Source organism: Atractosteus spatula, chromosome 6 (genome assembly GCF_055471065.1).
Source record: "Atractosteus spatula isolate fAtrSpa1 chromosome 6, fAtrSpa1.hap1, whole genome shotgun sequence".
NCBI lineage: Eukaryota > Metazoa > Chordata > Actinopteri > Semionotiformes > Lepisosteidae > Atractosteus > Atractosteus spatula.
This window is the reverse complement of record NC_142711.1, coordinates 44,466,466-44,485,171: the sequence shown is the minus strand read 5'-3', so window position 1 is coordinate 44,485,171 and position 18,706 is coordinate 44,466,466. Positions and strand designations below refer to the sequence as shown.

The following is an 18,706-nucleotide window of genomic DNA, read 5'->3' as shown; positions in this document are numbered from 1 at the left end:
CAAGATTAGAAAGGACCAAAAATGTCTCGTTTTTGACAGTTGTGGATTCTGTGGTGGTACAAAAAGGAAAAAAAAAACGTTAAAATTAATTTGTACATTGGGACCTAAACAAAGCAAATTCCTGTTTATATTTGAAATTCTTGTGCAGGCGTCCCCTTCTTTCCATGAAAACTAAAACGGCTGTTATTAGTTGCAACAGCACTTAGATCCAGCTGGATTTTTCATCACATTGCTGCAACTAATTAGCGCTTCTTTTATTTCTAAATACCAACTGGGAATAATAAGAATAAAAGCCACCAGACACATTTGACTATGTTTCTGTGCCATAACTACACTTATCTATTGCTGTTTAATATACAATTGTGTTTCACAACTTCCGTTTTATGAATTACTGTAAATACAAATCTTTAAAATCCGTAATTATACTAAAAACTGATTACTCAGTACTATTTATTTGTTGAAGCTTTTGGTGTTAACTACCATATGCAATTACCTGCTTTTCTTGCTTGGTTTAAAACACTGGGTGGTGTACAAATCCCAGATTATGTTTAGGAAAATCTTATTTTATTACAATTTGTAGTAAAAATCAAGGGTATTAATTTTTTAACTACTAATTATTCAGCATGCCACACCTTTTCTCACATAAGGGAATAATTCATTCTACTTTATTATGCTTGGCTGAACTATTAAGACACTTGTTGTTCCTGCTCTTGTCTTTAAAAAGGACACAGTATGGCTGAAACACTCATGGTTGCTCTTCGAGTTGCTGAGGAGGCAATAGAAGAAGCGATATCTAAGGCTGAGGAATACAGTGATAGTTTGGTAAGTTCTTCAAAAGCTTTTTTTTTTATTTCCAGATACAAATTTTCCATCTACTCCATATCGGAGAATTCCATATCTGTAGATTGTTTGTCTGGCCTCAAGACTGCTCTTGTTCAGAGTACAAGAGTGTCTGCAAAAATAAACCAGCAAAAGCAAAATTAAGGGTTGTGGGAGTCTGAAATGAGCTATCTAACCATGCCATTGAATCCAGAACCATGGTATTGTACTGTATCTGTCAAGAGGCTGGATGAGATCATCAGAACAATTAGCTACTTAAACCAAATGAGCCTAATGGCTTCTACTCATTTGTAGGGATTCTTGAGTACCCATGTCTTTAAATTCTTTGTTTGAAATCATTTTCTGGAGTAAACGCACATATAACCACTGTTCAGCAATGAGAGCAGCAAATAATTATCAAGGAGAGAATCAAGAGTGGGTTAAAAAAATGTTGCCATCTTAATGCTTTTAATTTAATTCTACTTATAATCCAGTATGTCTGAAGATTAAGGAATATCATTAAATGCTCACAACATTGTCAGTGCCCACTTTTAAGAAATTTCCCACCCCTCCTTTCCACTAAGTTTTTGCTTTTGCTGTTTTTGCTGTTCATTTCTGGATTTTAATTCAATTTATCAAATATTGATTGAATTAATGTTAAGGGCATTTATACCTTAGAATGCACTTCCTTTTGCTTTATCACACTAAACAAAATAAATGGGAGCCCTTTTTTTTAGTTCTACTTCTTCTGTACTTCTTTCTTGAAAAATATCAGAGTGTTGGTTGCAACAATATAGTTAGGTAGCTTATTCCATACCCCCACAACCCCACAACAAGAAGAGCTTCCTGCTGTTGGTTTTAAATACACTTTCAAATAGTTTCTATTTGTGTCCTCTGCTTTATGATTCAATATTCATTATAAAAAAGACAACTATGCTGTATTTGTTAATACCTATGAGGATTTTCTGTCCAGGATTAAAACGTTAAATTCCTTCCGGCTGTCAGTGTAGGATTTTCCCCTCAGGCCCAGAATGTATCTGGCTTTTTTACTTTGGATTAATTCTAGAGCAGCAGTATCTTTTCTATAATGTGGTGAGCACATTTGTAAAAATATTAAAAATGGGTCTTACTAGTGCATTATATAATCATATACTTAATTGTAATTATAGAATTGTTTCAATGCACAACACTACATTATTTCTTCTATGTCAATTTTTCCCATTTAACCAGGATAAACATAATCTACCAGGTGTTTTCTCAGTTTTCTCACAATTAATGTCATTGTGCAGTTTTTGCTACAATGGTCTTAGTACAGATCCCTGCGATAACCCACTAAATACTGTACATCACCACAATCTGAGCGGCCTCCACTTAGTCTCTATTCTCTAAATTGTGAATTAACCAGTTCTTAATCCAAGCACAATGTCTTGAATGCCTACTGCCAATAATTTTGAAATTGATCTATTATGTGGAACTTCATCATAGCCTTCTGAAAATCTAAATACACCATATCATGTGCTGTTTAAAAATCATAAACACGAGCTAAACTACCTTAGTAAATCATTATTGATTATTCCCTTGGAAGTTATTGCCATAAATGTGATCATCTGGTTTAATTCTAATGATTGTTTCTATAGCCTTAATGTACATATAATAGAAATCAGACATACTGTATTGGTTTATAGTTACTTGAGTCAGTTTTGTCATCTTGCTTATGGATGGGCTTTTTAATTTGCATTTGCTATTCTTCAGTCCATGGATACTACCATTTTCTTGAGTGACTGTTGTTTCTGGCATCCTTGAGTGCAACTGATAGGATACCATCACACCCAGGGGATGTATTAATCCTGAGTGCATCTACTGTACTACCCAAAACACTTCTGAGCCATTGCTGTGGTCATACTGTTCAATACAGAACTTTGTCCTTCTGCTGCCTGAGGCATGTTGTTGATTTCTTCCTTAGTGAGCATCTGAGTGAAATACTCATTTAGTACATCATACATTTTTCTTCTGTTGTTCCTGACATTTCCCATTATTCTACTGAATATATTTTACTCCACCCTTCAGGGTTCTTTTGATGCTAAAGTACCAAAACAACTTTTTTTATCATTCCATTATCCCTCTCCCTCTGTCTCTTGGTCTTTCTAATATAATTTTTACTTGCATTCATTGTGCTCCTTTTCATTAACTGGATCTTTTTATTTTTTAATCATTTTATGAAGTGCCTTTTCCCCTTTTCCCCTGTTTTTTTTAGCTGTTTTTAGCTTTAGATTTCCTCACTCTTATCATCATTTTTCTCTGTGGTTCAAGCACAATCCATGTACACTCTTTCTGTGCTGATTTCATAGCTGTCTTATCCTATTCTACTTCTCTTAACTGCTGTTTCATTCCATAGTCTGCTGTCCAGAACCTGTAAACTTTGGATTTGGACTCAACCTTTACAGTTTCAAAGTGAACTTCAAAGATTGGTGCAATAATAAATAATTGTGTGGTAACTTTCTTTTACTTATCTGTTAAAATTATTACAACAACAATTACCTTAATGTAGCAAACTGTGAACCCCCTTCAGACTTTTTGTACTTTTTAGCAGTGCTTTTTTCTTCATATGTGTTGGCTTTGTGTACTCCAGTAATGATTGACTAATTTTAGTCTCTGTGTGTCTTCTAGGAAAAGCAAAATGAAGCTCGTTATCTGCGTGACAACAAAGAAGAGCTCATAGAGGAACTAGCTACTACAATAGTGCAAAAAGTACATATTTCGCTCTCAACATTAGTGAGAAATTTCCTAAATTTCCAGCTGTGACAAAAGAAAATGCATACTGTATGTTTTTTTATTTTCAGTGGACATTTTTTAAAATGATTTTGTTATTATTTTTGAAATATAAAAATGTAAAATACAAAAAAAAAGCAAAATACAAATTTACCAAAGTCTGCACAAACGCCTATGATTAAATATGAAAATTCAAATTTAAAAAGAAGGAAAAATATTTTCTTTTACATATATACTCACAAGTGGGATTAAACCTACTATAATTATCTTGCTGGCACCAGTAAGACTTCGGTATTCTGAATACTTTGTAAATAATGGTCATAACATTTATTTACCTGCAGTGAAAAATATTAACCCATTAGTTCTAACCATTAGGTGTCTGGTTGATCATTCTGTTAAATTCTATAGTCTTTAAAATCTATAAATGCCACCACACATATGACTAATATGTTTGAAAATTAGCCTGACTTACTGTATCTATCAAAGAGCTTTAATTGTCATTCAGAACTTAATGCTTAGTGAAAGTGCCTCAGAAATGCTTTCCACTCATGCAGATAATAAGAAGAAGGAGGCACTCAGAGGTGAAAACCGATTTTGAATATGAATGGCCTCGGTTCCAGAGTGGCGATATGATCTCACCAACTATATCAGAAAACAGTAACCTCACCTCTCAAGCCAGCCCCAACGTTTCCTACTCCTTATGGGTAAGCAAAGGAACTGTTGCTCAGTGAAAGGTTAGTTCCTCCTGGCAGGGTTAGTGGCTGCAGACAGTATGTGAGCTTCTTTTGTCACGCTGCAATGGCTCTGATACAATCTTTGCTCAGTCTTGGGCCATTGCCTTGTGAGGCTGATAAACCACCTAAAGACACTCTGGATTGTGAGGTCCTGTAAATGCAGAAGTGTCTCTCTGAAGTCATCCTGTCTTAAATCTCTTAGTGCTCGTGTCAGTAAGGTGTGCTTTTAAATGTACTATCCAGTGGTGGTTCAGAGGACTTTTAAAGTAGGTGGTACGGAAAAGTGAACGTTATTGGACATCCAGTCAATCAAAAAAGTCAAATCTGGGACTTACTGTATACTGTACCTGCAAGCAGATGGGGACTTCGAAGGGTTTGTAAATTTATGTGTGGCAGCTTAAGTTGTGGGCTTGTTGTTTTAAATGAATGGATTCAGGAAACATCTCTCTTCACTTTCCAAATTGTCCCTGCATTTCTTTACAACACTAAGCTATTTGAACTTAATATGTGCAGTTGTGATTTGGATGGACAAACCACTTCAGTTTCTTAGAAATGTTATTTCTATGTATGTTATCAAAGTCCTAAACTAAAAAAAAAACACTTGTGTCTGTTACATTCATGTTCAGTCGATGATGTGTTTGTTCTTAGTGGAATTGTATTAGATATTATTGCAGGTCCTCAAAAAAGCAGTCATATTTACTCATTCTCCTCTGACAACTCCAACAACTACATTTTATTTCATGTGAGTGTTTGCATTTCATCTGAAACACTGCAGTGGGTTTTGAAAATTTGCCTCTTTTCCAGATTTTCAATCTCAGGTTACTTTTGTTTTCAACATAGCAGTCCATTAACATTGCCTTTCTGTGGAGTGGATTCTGTTATATACTGCACTCTGCTGGCACTACTCATGTACTGCAATGTTCACTGTTTCAAAAGGTTTTTTATCTGTGCAATAAACTTTTTCATCACTTGAGATGAAATTAATTTCAACCCATAGTATCTGTATATACATACAGTCACAACATTTTTGAAGACTATAAGGCAGTCTATTATGTGTCTTTTATGTCAGCACCATGTTAGTCTATCATAAATATTTTTGGTTGATGTTATCAGAACAAATAGATTTTGAAATGAGAGATTGAAATATATATAGAGTGAAACAAAGCATGATATCAGATTGAAAACAATACAACATCCTGAGCATTAACACATTTTTTGCAGTGCTGAAACATTGACCTTGTCAGCCTCTGGAGAGATTACTGTAGGATACTTTAGTAATGTACTTTTGCTGCTATCTGGCATAATTTGGCTAGTTTTGGTTGCGGATGGCAGTGGATTGCTGCTTCCACAGATTTTCTGTTTATCTCATGAGAAAAGGGTGGCCACAGTAGCATATTAACATTGTTTTCCTGAGGTGCTGCCATTATATTTGTACACTGTGTGGTCTTGCTTTTTCCTTCTGCACAATCAATGTACTGTACCTGGATTGCCCTATAGCTGGGGTAACCCCAGTGCTGGTCGTAGAGTTCTAGTGAGTTTTCGAAGTCTCTGTTAAAAAGCAGCAGCACATGAAGACCTGGGAAAGGCAGTTAATCTGGTAAATTTAAAACAATAATGAGCTGATTCACATGGATAAGGGCAGAGCAGGATTGAAAAGCTATAACCCTCCAGTACCAGGATTGGGAACGCCTGCCTACAGGAACAAAAAAGCTTTGGCTTCGTTTGGATTTTGTCACTGTATTGCTGAGCAGTAATGTTTTTCTTAATATGTACCATAAAGTCAGTATACTGACATGCAGGGTATTTCTTCTTGGATTTTATTGTGCTATGGTCATTACAGTCTAAAACCAATTATTCAGATGGATCAGAAGAATGTGACATGCCTAGGCTCAAGTGGTTACCCTTAGCCTTCCAGGATGTGATCTGTCTTTCAAAGAGCTAATTTCCTAGTTTCTCTGGGCCAGTCTGCTAATTGTCATTCTCAGGGTCACTTCTCTCACAGATAAACTGCCTTCCACCATGCTGACACATAAAAAAATCTCCAAAGATGAAATGTTTTTCTTCTTTCTACTTTTCAGTGTAGAATTGACATCTACTTTTTCCTATATACAGTATGTAATATGTGCAGTACATTAGCAATTTGTTTGGAGGGTAGAAGCCTCCACAAAAGACATTGTCTGAACACTTGCTCTCCTTATTTTAACATATTTTATTTTATTCATATACTGAAGCCTTTGGGAAGCAATAAATCAACAAAGCTGAATTTCTGTCTAAAGATCTATTACATTAATTAAAGCACTGTATTGCTTAATGTTACAGATCAGAACAATACTTGAGAAATCATTGTAGAATTGTGTCGAAACATTTTTTGTAATGATACTGTGACAATTTCTCAAAACTTCTAATTATTGTAAGTAGATAGAGAAAAGCTCCAATGAGACCAAGTTACAAATTGATCTGCTGTGGTGTTTTAAGTGTACTGATTTGTTGACAATAATCCCCAATGAGTAGTAATCGCTCATTCTCTCACCATGTTGAATATTTTGTATTTAACAGAGGTCTCAGTCTGCCTTCTCCCTCACTGGTGAAGACACACATGAAAAGCCGACAGATCCAGACTGGAAAGTTGCTGTGTCTGAGGCCATATGGAAGCAACAGGATGAATTTCCTACTTTGAAGAAGGTTGCAAGACCTTCCCCATTGCCAAGCTGGAAAAGCATGGATAGACTGGATAACTCCAGTAAGACCTGTTGGGATTGAAGCTTTTTGGCCACTTAAATTATTTCAGAAGCTAAATATTGTCACTCTATATCTTGTCATTCTGACTAAATTTTGCCATAATATTTTTATGGTTTATAAATAGGATTTCTTTCTTCATGACTGTGTCAGATAAAGAGGACTGGATATAACATATCGAAGAACAAATGCTTTAATAAGCTGTAATTTATTAAAAGTCATCAGTAGCCCTGTTTCCAGCTTCTTTTTAACAAAAATGTAACACATACTGTACAGTAATATGTAATACTCAGTAAATCTATCATCTTTAAATCCACTTAATATCAAATATCAATATGGAATTTTGTAACTAAAAGTAAATTTTGGTAGATGACAATAAAAATAACAGGAGCATAACGTCTCTGAATGTCATAAACAATATTAATTAAGGAAATGTGAGTGATCTGAAGTTTCCTTTCAATCTGAAGACAACCAATGGAGCTACTGTTTGACAGACTTCCTCAGATGGTCAGATCTCATTTAAGCTTTTATAATGAAGTTGACCACTGGATATATCAACTCAGATTCTGCTTGTCTTATGTCCATATGAGTGTGAATTGGTCACTACGTCTTTTTTAACTCAGCAAGAACTTAGATCTTGTCGGATTAAGTCTCAAGTCTCAGCATTAGCTCTTGTGGTCCCAGTAGCTAATCAAACTTTCAATTATTTTTGTAACCCCCACTGCAAACAGTGCTACAGCCACCTTGTTTCAGAGCCACAACCATGAGATCTGTGGTATTTCAAACATACAGTACCTCTTGATGTTCTTCTTTGACACCTAATATCTGGATGCTCTATTTTGTTTCATCCTATTTTTATGGGAGTATTTTGGAGTATTACAGAGTATTTTGACTAAAGTTTGCAGTATACCCTCTCTTCATGTTCAGCATCTGTTTCAGGATCATGGTCTGAATAAAAAAGAAAAGGAAACCCCTCTTCCATTACTTCTTCCTGCACCTGGGATGCCATTCTTGTGTTGCTCTCATCCAGAGATAGGTCTTTGCGCACAAATACTGTGTCCGAGGGCATTTCTCTGTTTGATGTTTTCGGGCCTGTTAGTCCACCATGACCTGTCCTTAAAGTGGTACTTTTCTAGCAGAGACAAGTCTTCATTAGCTCAGAGGTTTTATTACCAAAGATCTACCCTGGCTGAGGCTTGATAGCAAACATTTGCTGTCTTCTCTGAGTGCTTATTTTGTCCACCTGCTGATGTTTTTCTTAATTCAATTAATGCTCTCACATGAAATGCCACAATGATACCTGAGCTTCCTAATTCACAAAGAGGTTGACCTCTTGTGGTTCCTCCTAGAATATGTTGTCAGAACTGTAATAGGAGCTAACGGAGTACTATTCCCTTCCTAAGCATGTCTGACTTTACCATAAAGCTGCAGAAGTTTAACCAGTGTATAGTGCCTTTTCTCCTCCTGTAACTATACTTGCTGCTTTTCCTCTGGCATATCCCAAAAACTCTCCCGGTATTCCAGAGTCTTATCTCTCCATGCCAAATCTAGTCTTGCATATTTTTCCTTCTACATTCAAGTTCACTCTGTATTTGAGGTTATCTACTCTTGGTGTTTTAATCCTACAGTAGGTTCACCTCAGTGTCATTCATTATCTTTTCTGCTCACTCTGCCTTTGGTGCCTTTATTACTACTTTAATACTGTAAAACATTTTATGCATCCATGCTCAATGCTTCCAGAGTGGTTGCTTTATGTCCAGTTTTCTATCACCCTCAATACCCTTGATTTTCTCTTGATGACTCTGTGCCTTTTGTACATTTTCTGCATATCTGGTCCCTGACTTGTTTAAAATAGGCATCACATCAATTAACATTGACTGCCACCATGCAAGGGATTCATCTTTGTTCTTTCTGTGGGTCCCGTGAAATTTACTGCCTCTGGACTGGGGGCTCATGTGCTTTGGAGAGCACAGAATTCTGTCTTCTCTGCCCGGCCTTTCATCATCTAGCAGCCATTCCAGGTCTCCATGGGCTGCTGTTGCCATGCAGTATATGGCCACTACTAGGAACTCTTGCTTCCAGACCTGCAAATGTTACAGCTCATGGAGGTTATGACCATTAAAGAGCAGATTCTGACTCTTCAGAAACTTTAGTGCACTCCACCACACCTTCCCAGGGAAAAGACACCTTGACCATCCTTGTATTTGACAGATGCAAGGGTCATGGTGAAGATAAATGAGAACTAGAATCTGTTTTTGATGTTAAGTTGGTTTCACTCTCTGAGAAATCCATTGTCCTTATTGACTTTGAAGCTTTAGTTTTCATAAGAATGACCGTTTTCGCCAATGTACTGTCCTACTGTATATTAGGTGGTCCATAACTTACCTTCCTTCTGGAACTTTCTGTGAAAGTATGTCAGGTTTGCAGGGGGTGAGATGAAGAGGCTCATCCATTTCCCCTTCATCAATTCTGTAGGACCCATGGTCAAACTTGTCCAAACTATCAGTACAGTAAAACAGAGATACACCTTTGCTTACTTTGTCAGATCTTTTTCTACTTTTCTCCATAAGTGTATTTTTATACTTAAGCTAATTGCTCCTTATAATGGGAAACAGTACAGCTGTACTAGTAAAATTAGTCTTAGCAGTAAAGTGCAGTAAAGAGGATCAAAACAGATGATAGTGATTAGTGCCCATTAACAAAATGAGCATGGTAATTTCATTTTAATTAATTGTATAAATTAACATCAATTAGGTGACAGCTTGAACATGTTTTATATGCACGCTATAGTATAGTATTGGGACAAACACATTTTACTATTAGGAACCTATGGTGGTTTACTTGTATGCCATTGAAATTAGTTTAGAAAGCATGAGATTCAATTACAAGATTAATGATAATAAGTTAGATGATTAACCTAATGTTGTTTTGTACATTTTTTCTCCCCGAGGCCCATCCTCCATGTTACAGAGCCCTGATGGGAACTGGATTGCCTTACAAAGTGCTCTCCTCTCAAGGCCCAGCCTCCTTACAAAACCCAAAAGCGAGGTCTTTGCAACTTTAGAGAAGGAATCAGGGGTCATCTCGGCCTATGACGAGCTGGGCTCAGACACAGAAGATGAGGAATATGGATGGAATTCCACTTTCGATAAGTTGAGGAGGCAGCACAGGAAGCTGTCAGATGAGACCTACTATACTGATTCCCAACATGATCCTGAGTGGACCTATACAAAACATGGGCCTGGGCCTGTGACTTCCCCATCCTCAGGGCAGTATACCAACACGGAGACCATGTGCTCTGATTCTGAGACCTCATCTGTGCAATCTGCAAGGAACAGCCTGCCAAGATTCCGCAAGGCACAGCTTCTGAAGAGGAACGGCCTTGATCACCTTGATGCTCTGGATATCAACTTGAACCCCCAGTCGAGCTACCAGGGGCCAGTGGATAGTAGCGAGGCAGAGGAACGCCACAGCAATTTGAGGCGTCCCCGACGCCGAAGGAGAAGCAAGCTATCACTTAAGGAACAATATCACGAAAGCGACACTCTGCTCAGCACCTATCCAATGTCATATTCAGCTTGCTATCAGGTAAGGCCACACAATGCAAAAGAATCAGATTGTTCAGTGAGACATCGAGTATCAATGCATTATAACCATCTACAGTAAGAATTCTCTATGTCACTGTTATCTAATCTTTATTACTTTGCAGTTTTATAGGCTGAAGTACCTCCTAAAAAGTTTACAGGTGAGAGTGGATTCCTGTCATGCTGTGCCTTTTTGCACATACTGTACAGCTCATTTGTACTGTGCATAGCCAGTTATACTTCAGTGAGAGCTCTAGGTACAGTAGGTCATTTGGAGAGTACTAAGCATAGAACTCCAAGATATGTGTAAGTACAGTAGTTAGGACCTTGATTTAACATTTCACACAAAATATGATGCCCCTAGAGCTTGCAATCATGTGTAAACATACTGAGAGCTTTGTTTTGGAATTTATGGTCTGGGAGTCCATCCACTGATCCAACAAAATCATTAATTTTCTTTTGATCTTTTTCATCCAAGTACTAACCCAGCCCAGCCTTTTATGAGTATTTGAGATTTTGACTGGCTTCAGAGTGTAATATTTTCTGGCAAAAGACCCAACCAATAAATGAACAGCCTTACTTTGTAATTATTTGTAATTACTTTCACTGAGGTATATTATCTGTGACTGCAATTTTGAAAAATAGGGTTTTGCCATGTTTATTTATAAGTAAACTCTACAATATCCTTCAAAACATATCTACAGTAAATAACAAAAAAGGGCATTATGTGTTGATATTATAATGATAGTCACATTTTAGTTAGCTTACTAACTAATGCGTACATTTACTGATCTTGTCATTACTGCCATCTGTTGTGCATCTAAAAATGCATGAATTCTACCCAGATACACGTTTACTGAGACAATAAATAAAGCACTTGTCATGGTGTAAAAAAAAATTATCATTGAGAATACAAACATTTTGTGCAATAGAGACCTTTTTCTGTGTTCAGTTCTTAATTCAATTAGGATAATGCCATGACATATATACTGTAGTGTATATACAGTACTGTAGCAGCATTTTCTTAGCTTAACGTAAGTCGAAATGTCATTACTAAAATGTCAGAGGCAGACTTTCATGATATACTGTATATAGTAAATATGAATGTGTATAATAATCAATTATTAATAATAAATTCATATTAAGTAATAATAGTCAGATGGACCCCCACTCTATACTGAAAAATAAATGCTTTGAAAATGGTTTATTTTAAGTATAGAGTTTGCATCCAGCTGACTCTACTATTTTTATTGTATTTTTTCTGGACATCACAGTCACCTCTGCAATTTTTGGGTGTGCATTCTATTTTTTCTCTTTTTAGATTTTAATGATATGCACACATTTCAGCAACCATTAATATTGTTTGTCTTCTAGTGTAAAGAGATGAAATAAACATATTAGATGACATAAAGATATATTTATGTTAAAACATAACATGGAAATTAGTCAATCTAAACAATTAATTGATTGGTTGAACAAATATGGTGCAAAGAGAAGAAAATGCTATTGATAAGTAACGTTATATCCTCCATTTATGTGGTAATTGCATTTTCTTTGCTTAACTGACTTACATGATATCATTGCAGGCTGATATCATGTAGGGAAGAGTTTAGGATTTAGGGGATTTTGTAACATTGATTCTGTGAATACAGTCATATAATGAATATAATGAATATTGTTTCTAATTGTAAGATTTAGATCTTTTCGGTGTCAACCATCTGGCCTTACTTACTCCAGAAGAACGAGAGGCATGGATTGTCCAAGAACCAGACAATTCTGTGTTTCTCTTTTAAATAACCCAAAGATTATAATTCCAGTATCAAAATCCATATTTACCACACTGATGATGAAAAACATCTGATAATCTGATACAGGACTACACTACTGTGTAAAGCTGCCAGGTGGTGCGGTTAGCAGCTGTGTGTGGTAGTCGGCCACATAAGTACAGCATGTTTATTAACCCATTACTGCTTTCCTGTGCTAATAATACTGTATGCATACTAGCAACAAACAATTTAATTAAATACAGTACATTACTGTTGATTACTGTTGAGACAGCATGTTCTTACCACAACTCCAAATGAGATGTCACAATGCTGTACTTTATAACACTAGTAGAATTATCATTTTTAATTACATGAATTTTAAAGAATTAACAGTAATTGTAAATAAATAATAATTAGAAAACAAATAATTTTATTGAAGTATTTTATTATAAATGTATTTTAAATAGTGTTTTTTAAAACATATCATATTTAAAAGCAAATAAACGTAAAAACGAAAACAGAGGCAGATTAAAAACAATGTTTTGAGTAGTGATTTAAATGACTGATGTACTGTACTCTAAATTGCATTGTGGCTCATACAAATCTGCACTATATTTACATCAATGTAAAGTATTTACATTTTTAATATTGCAGTTTGCTATTGAGGTACAGTATGCACTGCTTGAAACATTTTATTATCTTGTTAATGATAGCTTGCAAAACCTGTGTAACTAATGGCATCCAGATGCAGGCAAGAATGACGCTAATACTATAGTTGATTTACAGTATGGATATATGTGGATATTACTTAATTGAATGTAACATTTTAGAAATACACAATTAATAAATTCCACTCACAAAACACAAAAAGAAGTAGGTTCTTCTCATATCAAAATGATGTCTCCAATACAAATGGTGGTGCACAATATTGTGAAATGCTTCTGCTAATTAATTATTATATTAATTAGTGTTTCACACAGACGTCCAATTCTACCTTTCAGTCAAGCTGTCCTGCAGATCCCCTCCCCCTCCCTCAGGCTTCATTCTATATTTTGACTACTTAATCTGACATAAGGAGACAGAGACATATGACTAATACTGTGTATACAATTCTTGTATATATTTATATATGTGAGTGGTATTTATTAATTTTACATTTCTAAACTAATTTAAAGTTGTTTTTTTATTATTTCTATTTAAAGCAGAACAGGAAGTGTATCCTTCACAACGTGTAGTTTTTAATCACAGGTAAGCCCAATACATGGACAAATGTGCCATACTACTTAAAGATTTTCATGAAGTAATATCTACAGATATCCACACTGTGCATAAACTATAGTATTAACATCATTCCTGTAGACTGCTTTCATCTAGATTTTATTATTTACACCATGGTTTTGCAAGCAATCATTAAAATGATAATAAAATGTTTTAAGTGGTGCATATTGAACCTTAACAATATAATTAGAAATTGCAGCACTAACAATTTCAGTTGTTTTGATAAGTTTCACTCCATGAAATTCATTGTATTCTAAGAATGTCCTTGAAAACAGGCACAATAAACATCCAGACTCTGTTCATGACATGTAATCCCCTTTTCAGAGAAAAACCTGTACAGCCATGTTACATTTTAAAATTTTAGCTAGGCTGTGTATTTTATATTTTTATATAACATATACGATATGATATATTTCAAGAAATATAATTATTAGACTGAGAAAAAAAAGATTAAATTAAGCTACAGTTTCAGTAACATCTAAGTGCGACCTATCAGACTTTTTTGAGCAGTGAAAGGTTGAACTCGGTATCCTGAAAGGAACCGTAGTATACCACAGTGTCCTTTCCACTGATGTGACTTTTTTTTACTCATTCTGTAGGTAAATTTTAAACATGTATGTCCTGGGAGATAACTATAGTAAATATTTTTTCTATAATAACACATCCTGCAACATCTCACAATGACAGTAGAACAGGAGAATTATTTACAAAGTTGTTTAGAAGAGAACTAACATGCCAGTACAGTTTTGGATTGTGGAAAGAAGTCAGAGCAACTGGAGGAAACCCAAGAGAACCCGAGAATAATGTAAAAACTCCATTAATATCACACCCAGGACTGGAATAGAACCTAGGGTCCCAGCACTGTGAGGCAGTAATGATAACCACTGCACCACCAGAAGATATTAAGCCCTTCTTAATATCTTAAGCTTCTATGATGTTTGTTTTTTCAGTCCTCTCCTGGGTTTGTCTGCCACATATATCTTGATACAGATCTATGTACAGTATGCATATTTCCTAAATGCATGCTAACAAGAACATTTGTTAGGAATGTGTATGTAGAAAATGTAACATTATCATCATAGCAACAAATTAAGCATTCCGAACATTATAATGTAATCATATCATAATGATTTTTTAAAATTTCCTTTCCCATATATCCATATATTAACAGAAATCTGTATGTGACGATGAGGTCATATTTGTGACTGAGTAAGATGACAACTTCTGCTCAAAAGGCTTATCAAGCAAACCTTCACATTTTGTCATGTCAGCAATCTGAAGAACATAGCAAAGTCGGCAGTTTAAAGACGAAATACTGTAAATAAAGAGATAAATCCAGTTAGTATTACTTTAGTGGAGATGAAGTAAACCCTGGCTGCCAGAATTCGGTATATACAGTTTCACTCAGAGTTCCTTTCACTGAAATCAGCCAAGAAAATAAATCATTGCACATAGTGACAACTCATCCTTATACTTCAAAATACAGTAAATGTGCTGTTACAGCTGGCAAGCAGAGATGATTTTTTTATATATGATGTAAATATTAAATCTGATGTTTTGTTAAATTGCTGCATTGTTCTGAAATTGTAAAAGAAAAATGTAATTCAAAACCTAGTGAATTCAAGCGGTAGGGTGAATACTTGACTACTATTATTATTTGTTCAATTTTCAACACTCTAGCCTGGTCTGTATGTTGTGTAGTGTATAATTTATTTTTCCAGGTTTATTTATTCGCCACAAAAGGAAAAGAAAAGGATTAACTAGTTTTAGTGCAATGTTGCTTTAAGGCAGTATAAGAAGAAATGACTCTCTTGTTGTGGAAGGCAAATTTGTATTACAATTTGTAAGACTTTATTCCACCACAAGGTGGTAACAGGAGACTAGTATACACTGATACTGACAGGTACAGTGCCATGCAAGCATATTCAGGACCTTGCACAGTTTTCATGTTTTGTTCATATAAACCTTGCTAACATAATACTTTGAATTTACAGCAGCAGTTAATATATTTACACAACCTACTCAACACAGTAACAAAACATAGAAGTACTGTAAATAGATAATTAATATAAAAGAATGAATGATTCATTAGTAGTATTAAATGTGGCAAACCTGAATTAATTTAGGTGCACAAAAATTACCTTAATGAGGTACATCATTGATGATGGGTGATTGAGGTACACAGTTAGTTGGATGGCCTCTGCAGTAGTAGGTTCCTCTGTCAGTTAGTGAAGATCAAGCAAAATTAAACCATGGAGCCCAAACAGCTTACAGATGAACTCAGAGATAGAATTATTTAAAACCACAGATCAAGATAAGGGAACAAAAACATTTTAGAGACACTTAATATCTCGTTGAGCATGACGAAGACAATCAGCAAGAAGTAGACATTGTCTACATTAGGCTGTCCCTCCAATCAGAGCAACCGGGCAAGTAGGAAACTGAGTAGGGATGCCACTGTGTGACCCATAACAAATCCTACCTGGCCTTAGCAACAACACACTCCAAAAAAGGATTTGGGGTCAGATGAGATGAAATGGAAACGTTTTGATCTAAATGCAAAGCATTTAATTTAATTTAACATTAATCAGTCAACATCAGTCCCCAATGTCAAACATGGTGGTGGAAGCTACAGTATATATTATATTTTATAAACTTTATTATAAAGTTTGTCAAAACTGATAGGAGGATTAAAGGAGCAAAGTATCATCAATATTCAGACTCTAAATTGGAGAACAATGAAGCTACACTGGAGTGGTGAATAAGGAGTGTACTTGAGTTGTCCAGTTATGTCCGGACTTGAATCCTATTGAGAATCTGTAGAAAGACTTGAAAACTGCTACTGTAAACAATTCCCAAACAACCTGAGAGAGCTTGAGCCATTTTGAGAGAAATGGGCAAATAATGCACCAAACCAGTGTGTAAGGTCGGTAGAGACTAATCCAAAAATACTTCAGATGTATAGTAATTTCTACCAGAGGTACTGTATTTCCACCACATATTGAATTTATGGTTCTGACTGCTTTGCAATGACAGATTTATTTTTTTCTCTTTATTTTTCAGACATTTTTGAGTTAACTCCACATCTGCACTTAAATTAAAAACCAATAAATCTTTTCTCCATGCTGCTTACTCATACTGTAAACCTTCTGTACTATTAAATTTTGATGTTATTATAGTGGGTATCTTCATAAGCAGACTTTTGAACCTAGATTGTAACATTAAAACTGTGACATGCTGTTGGTTAATGCATTTCTTACCTCTGCCTTTAACAAATATGGTTATTATTCATTATTATTATCTCTTAGCTTGTATTTACACTGTCTAGATTTCAGTGGGATGTGACATGACTCTGTGACTCATTCAGTGTGCTTTCAAAAAGAGGATTTGCCACTATAAAACAGTTATATGCATTGATGTTTCAAAACTTTGAGGCATAAATGTTATTCTTAATGATTCCTCCAATTTGTGGTTTACCCCGTTTATAATATAGCTGATAAATTAGAACAGCCAGCTATAACTACAAAGTATTATACCACTGAATTTCCATCTGTATTCCAAACAGGATAATGCTGGGTCTTTGGGAGCAGCCGTCAGAGATGAAAGCTGCTGCCCTCCTCAGAGGGATGCAGATGTCGTGGAGGTGGGGTTGAAAGCTAAGCTCTGTGAAATGGCGTGCAATGCAAGTGATAAGGAACCCTATTCAGAGGAAGAGAGTGAGCAGACCAAGTTCGGAGTGCCACTGCCAGAAAGTTCCCCCTGTGTCAGGGAGGATCCTGCGTTACTGGAGAATGTCCGGAAGGTAAGGATACAAGGACTGCAAATTGCCACCTGTTCCTCTGGAAACAGAACACTGTTAGGCAATGGTTACAATGTGTTTAGAGATAAATATCAACAGCCTCTCCAACACATTTGGCAGAATCACAAGGCACAGTGCTCACTGTATTATGTTGAACTAATCAATTCCATACTTATTAGTCTGAAATGGCTGCCAGAAGAAAATCTACCCTTAGGGAGGAGATCATTATTAAATCCTAGATGTGGTTCACTTTGGCCTGCTGGTTGGCAGTCTGATCATACAGATACAGTATGAGTATGAAAATTGGTTTTATCTGATTTTTAACATGTGTGCCGTAGTAATTGGCCTGTGCTGGTTGAATTTCAAACTGAACTTCAAATGAGAATCGATTGAGAAAGTCAATGCAAAAACAATATTTCAACTTTTGTCTTCAGCTATTGATTCAGACTTTTAAAAATTAACCATTTACCAAATATCTGTATTATATGCATAGCTGTTCTAATAATTGCACATTCATATTCTTATATGTCCTGTAAATATATTAATTTGTCAAGGACTGCCAATGGAGACATTCTTCGAGTGTCAAGATACAGTAGGAGTTTTGTAGGTCGGCATCCTACTGCTGTGTGTTGTTTAATACAGTATATCATCACTGTATAAGAAGATAATTGGTTGTGAATATTATTAATTAATAGTAAAAAGGTTGTTTGGGCACAGCCAATAGCACTCCTGCTGGACCACTGTAGAGCAAACATGCTTTGATTAGCAGCAGGCCGTACCCATCTCCCCTGTCATCTATGCCTGTTTCCATGTGCTGTGTCAGGAAACCTGAATCACCTGTGGGCAATGTGCAACCACGCCCACTTCTGGAAATTCCAGATATTTAAGGGCACTTTGTTATGGATTTTAGCTCTGTGATAGAGTTGCTCAGAGCCCCTTGAGTTTCCAGTTCCGTTGTCTCCTGTCTTGTGCTAGCCTTTGTTTCCTGACTTCACCTCACTGTTTTCACTACATCTTTTGGCTCATCTTGGCATCTTGGTGAGTGTCTACCCGGCTTCTTGTTTCTGACCACAGACCCTGTTTGTCTGCACCAGGCTATGCTTGTATTCTCTTCCCTGTGATGGCGCAGCTTGCAGCTTCCCTGATTCTCTATCTTGTCACAACACCATGACTGCCTGCATGCTCAGAACGACAGCCTCTCTGTCACCATGCTGCCTCTAG

At 35.9% G+C, this 18,706-nt stretch overlaps 1 protein-coding gene across 1 annotated transcript in view; it reads left to right on the top strand.

The window, feature by feature from the left end:
• The window catches only part of LOC148832950 (rab effector MyRIP-like), a 149,814-nt gene that overhangs the window by 114,051 nt on the left and 17,057 nt on the right, over window positions 1-18,706 (top strand). The window contains exons 6-11 of the mRNA XM_088918722.1: window positions 725-822; window positions 3,487-3,567; window positions 4,143-4,292; window positions 6,879-7,062; window positions 10,009-10,646; window positions 17,252-17,488. Coding sequence (XP_088774848.1) covers window positions 725-822; window positions 3,487-3,567; window positions 4,143-4,292; window positions 6,879-7,062; window positions 10,009-10,646; window positions 17,252-17,488 — 1,388 coding nt within the window. The remainder of the gene's footprint in view (window positions 1-724; window positions 823-3,486; window positions 3,568-4,142; window positions 4,293-6,878; window positions 7,063-10,008; window positions 10,647-17,251; window positions 17,489-18,706) is intronic.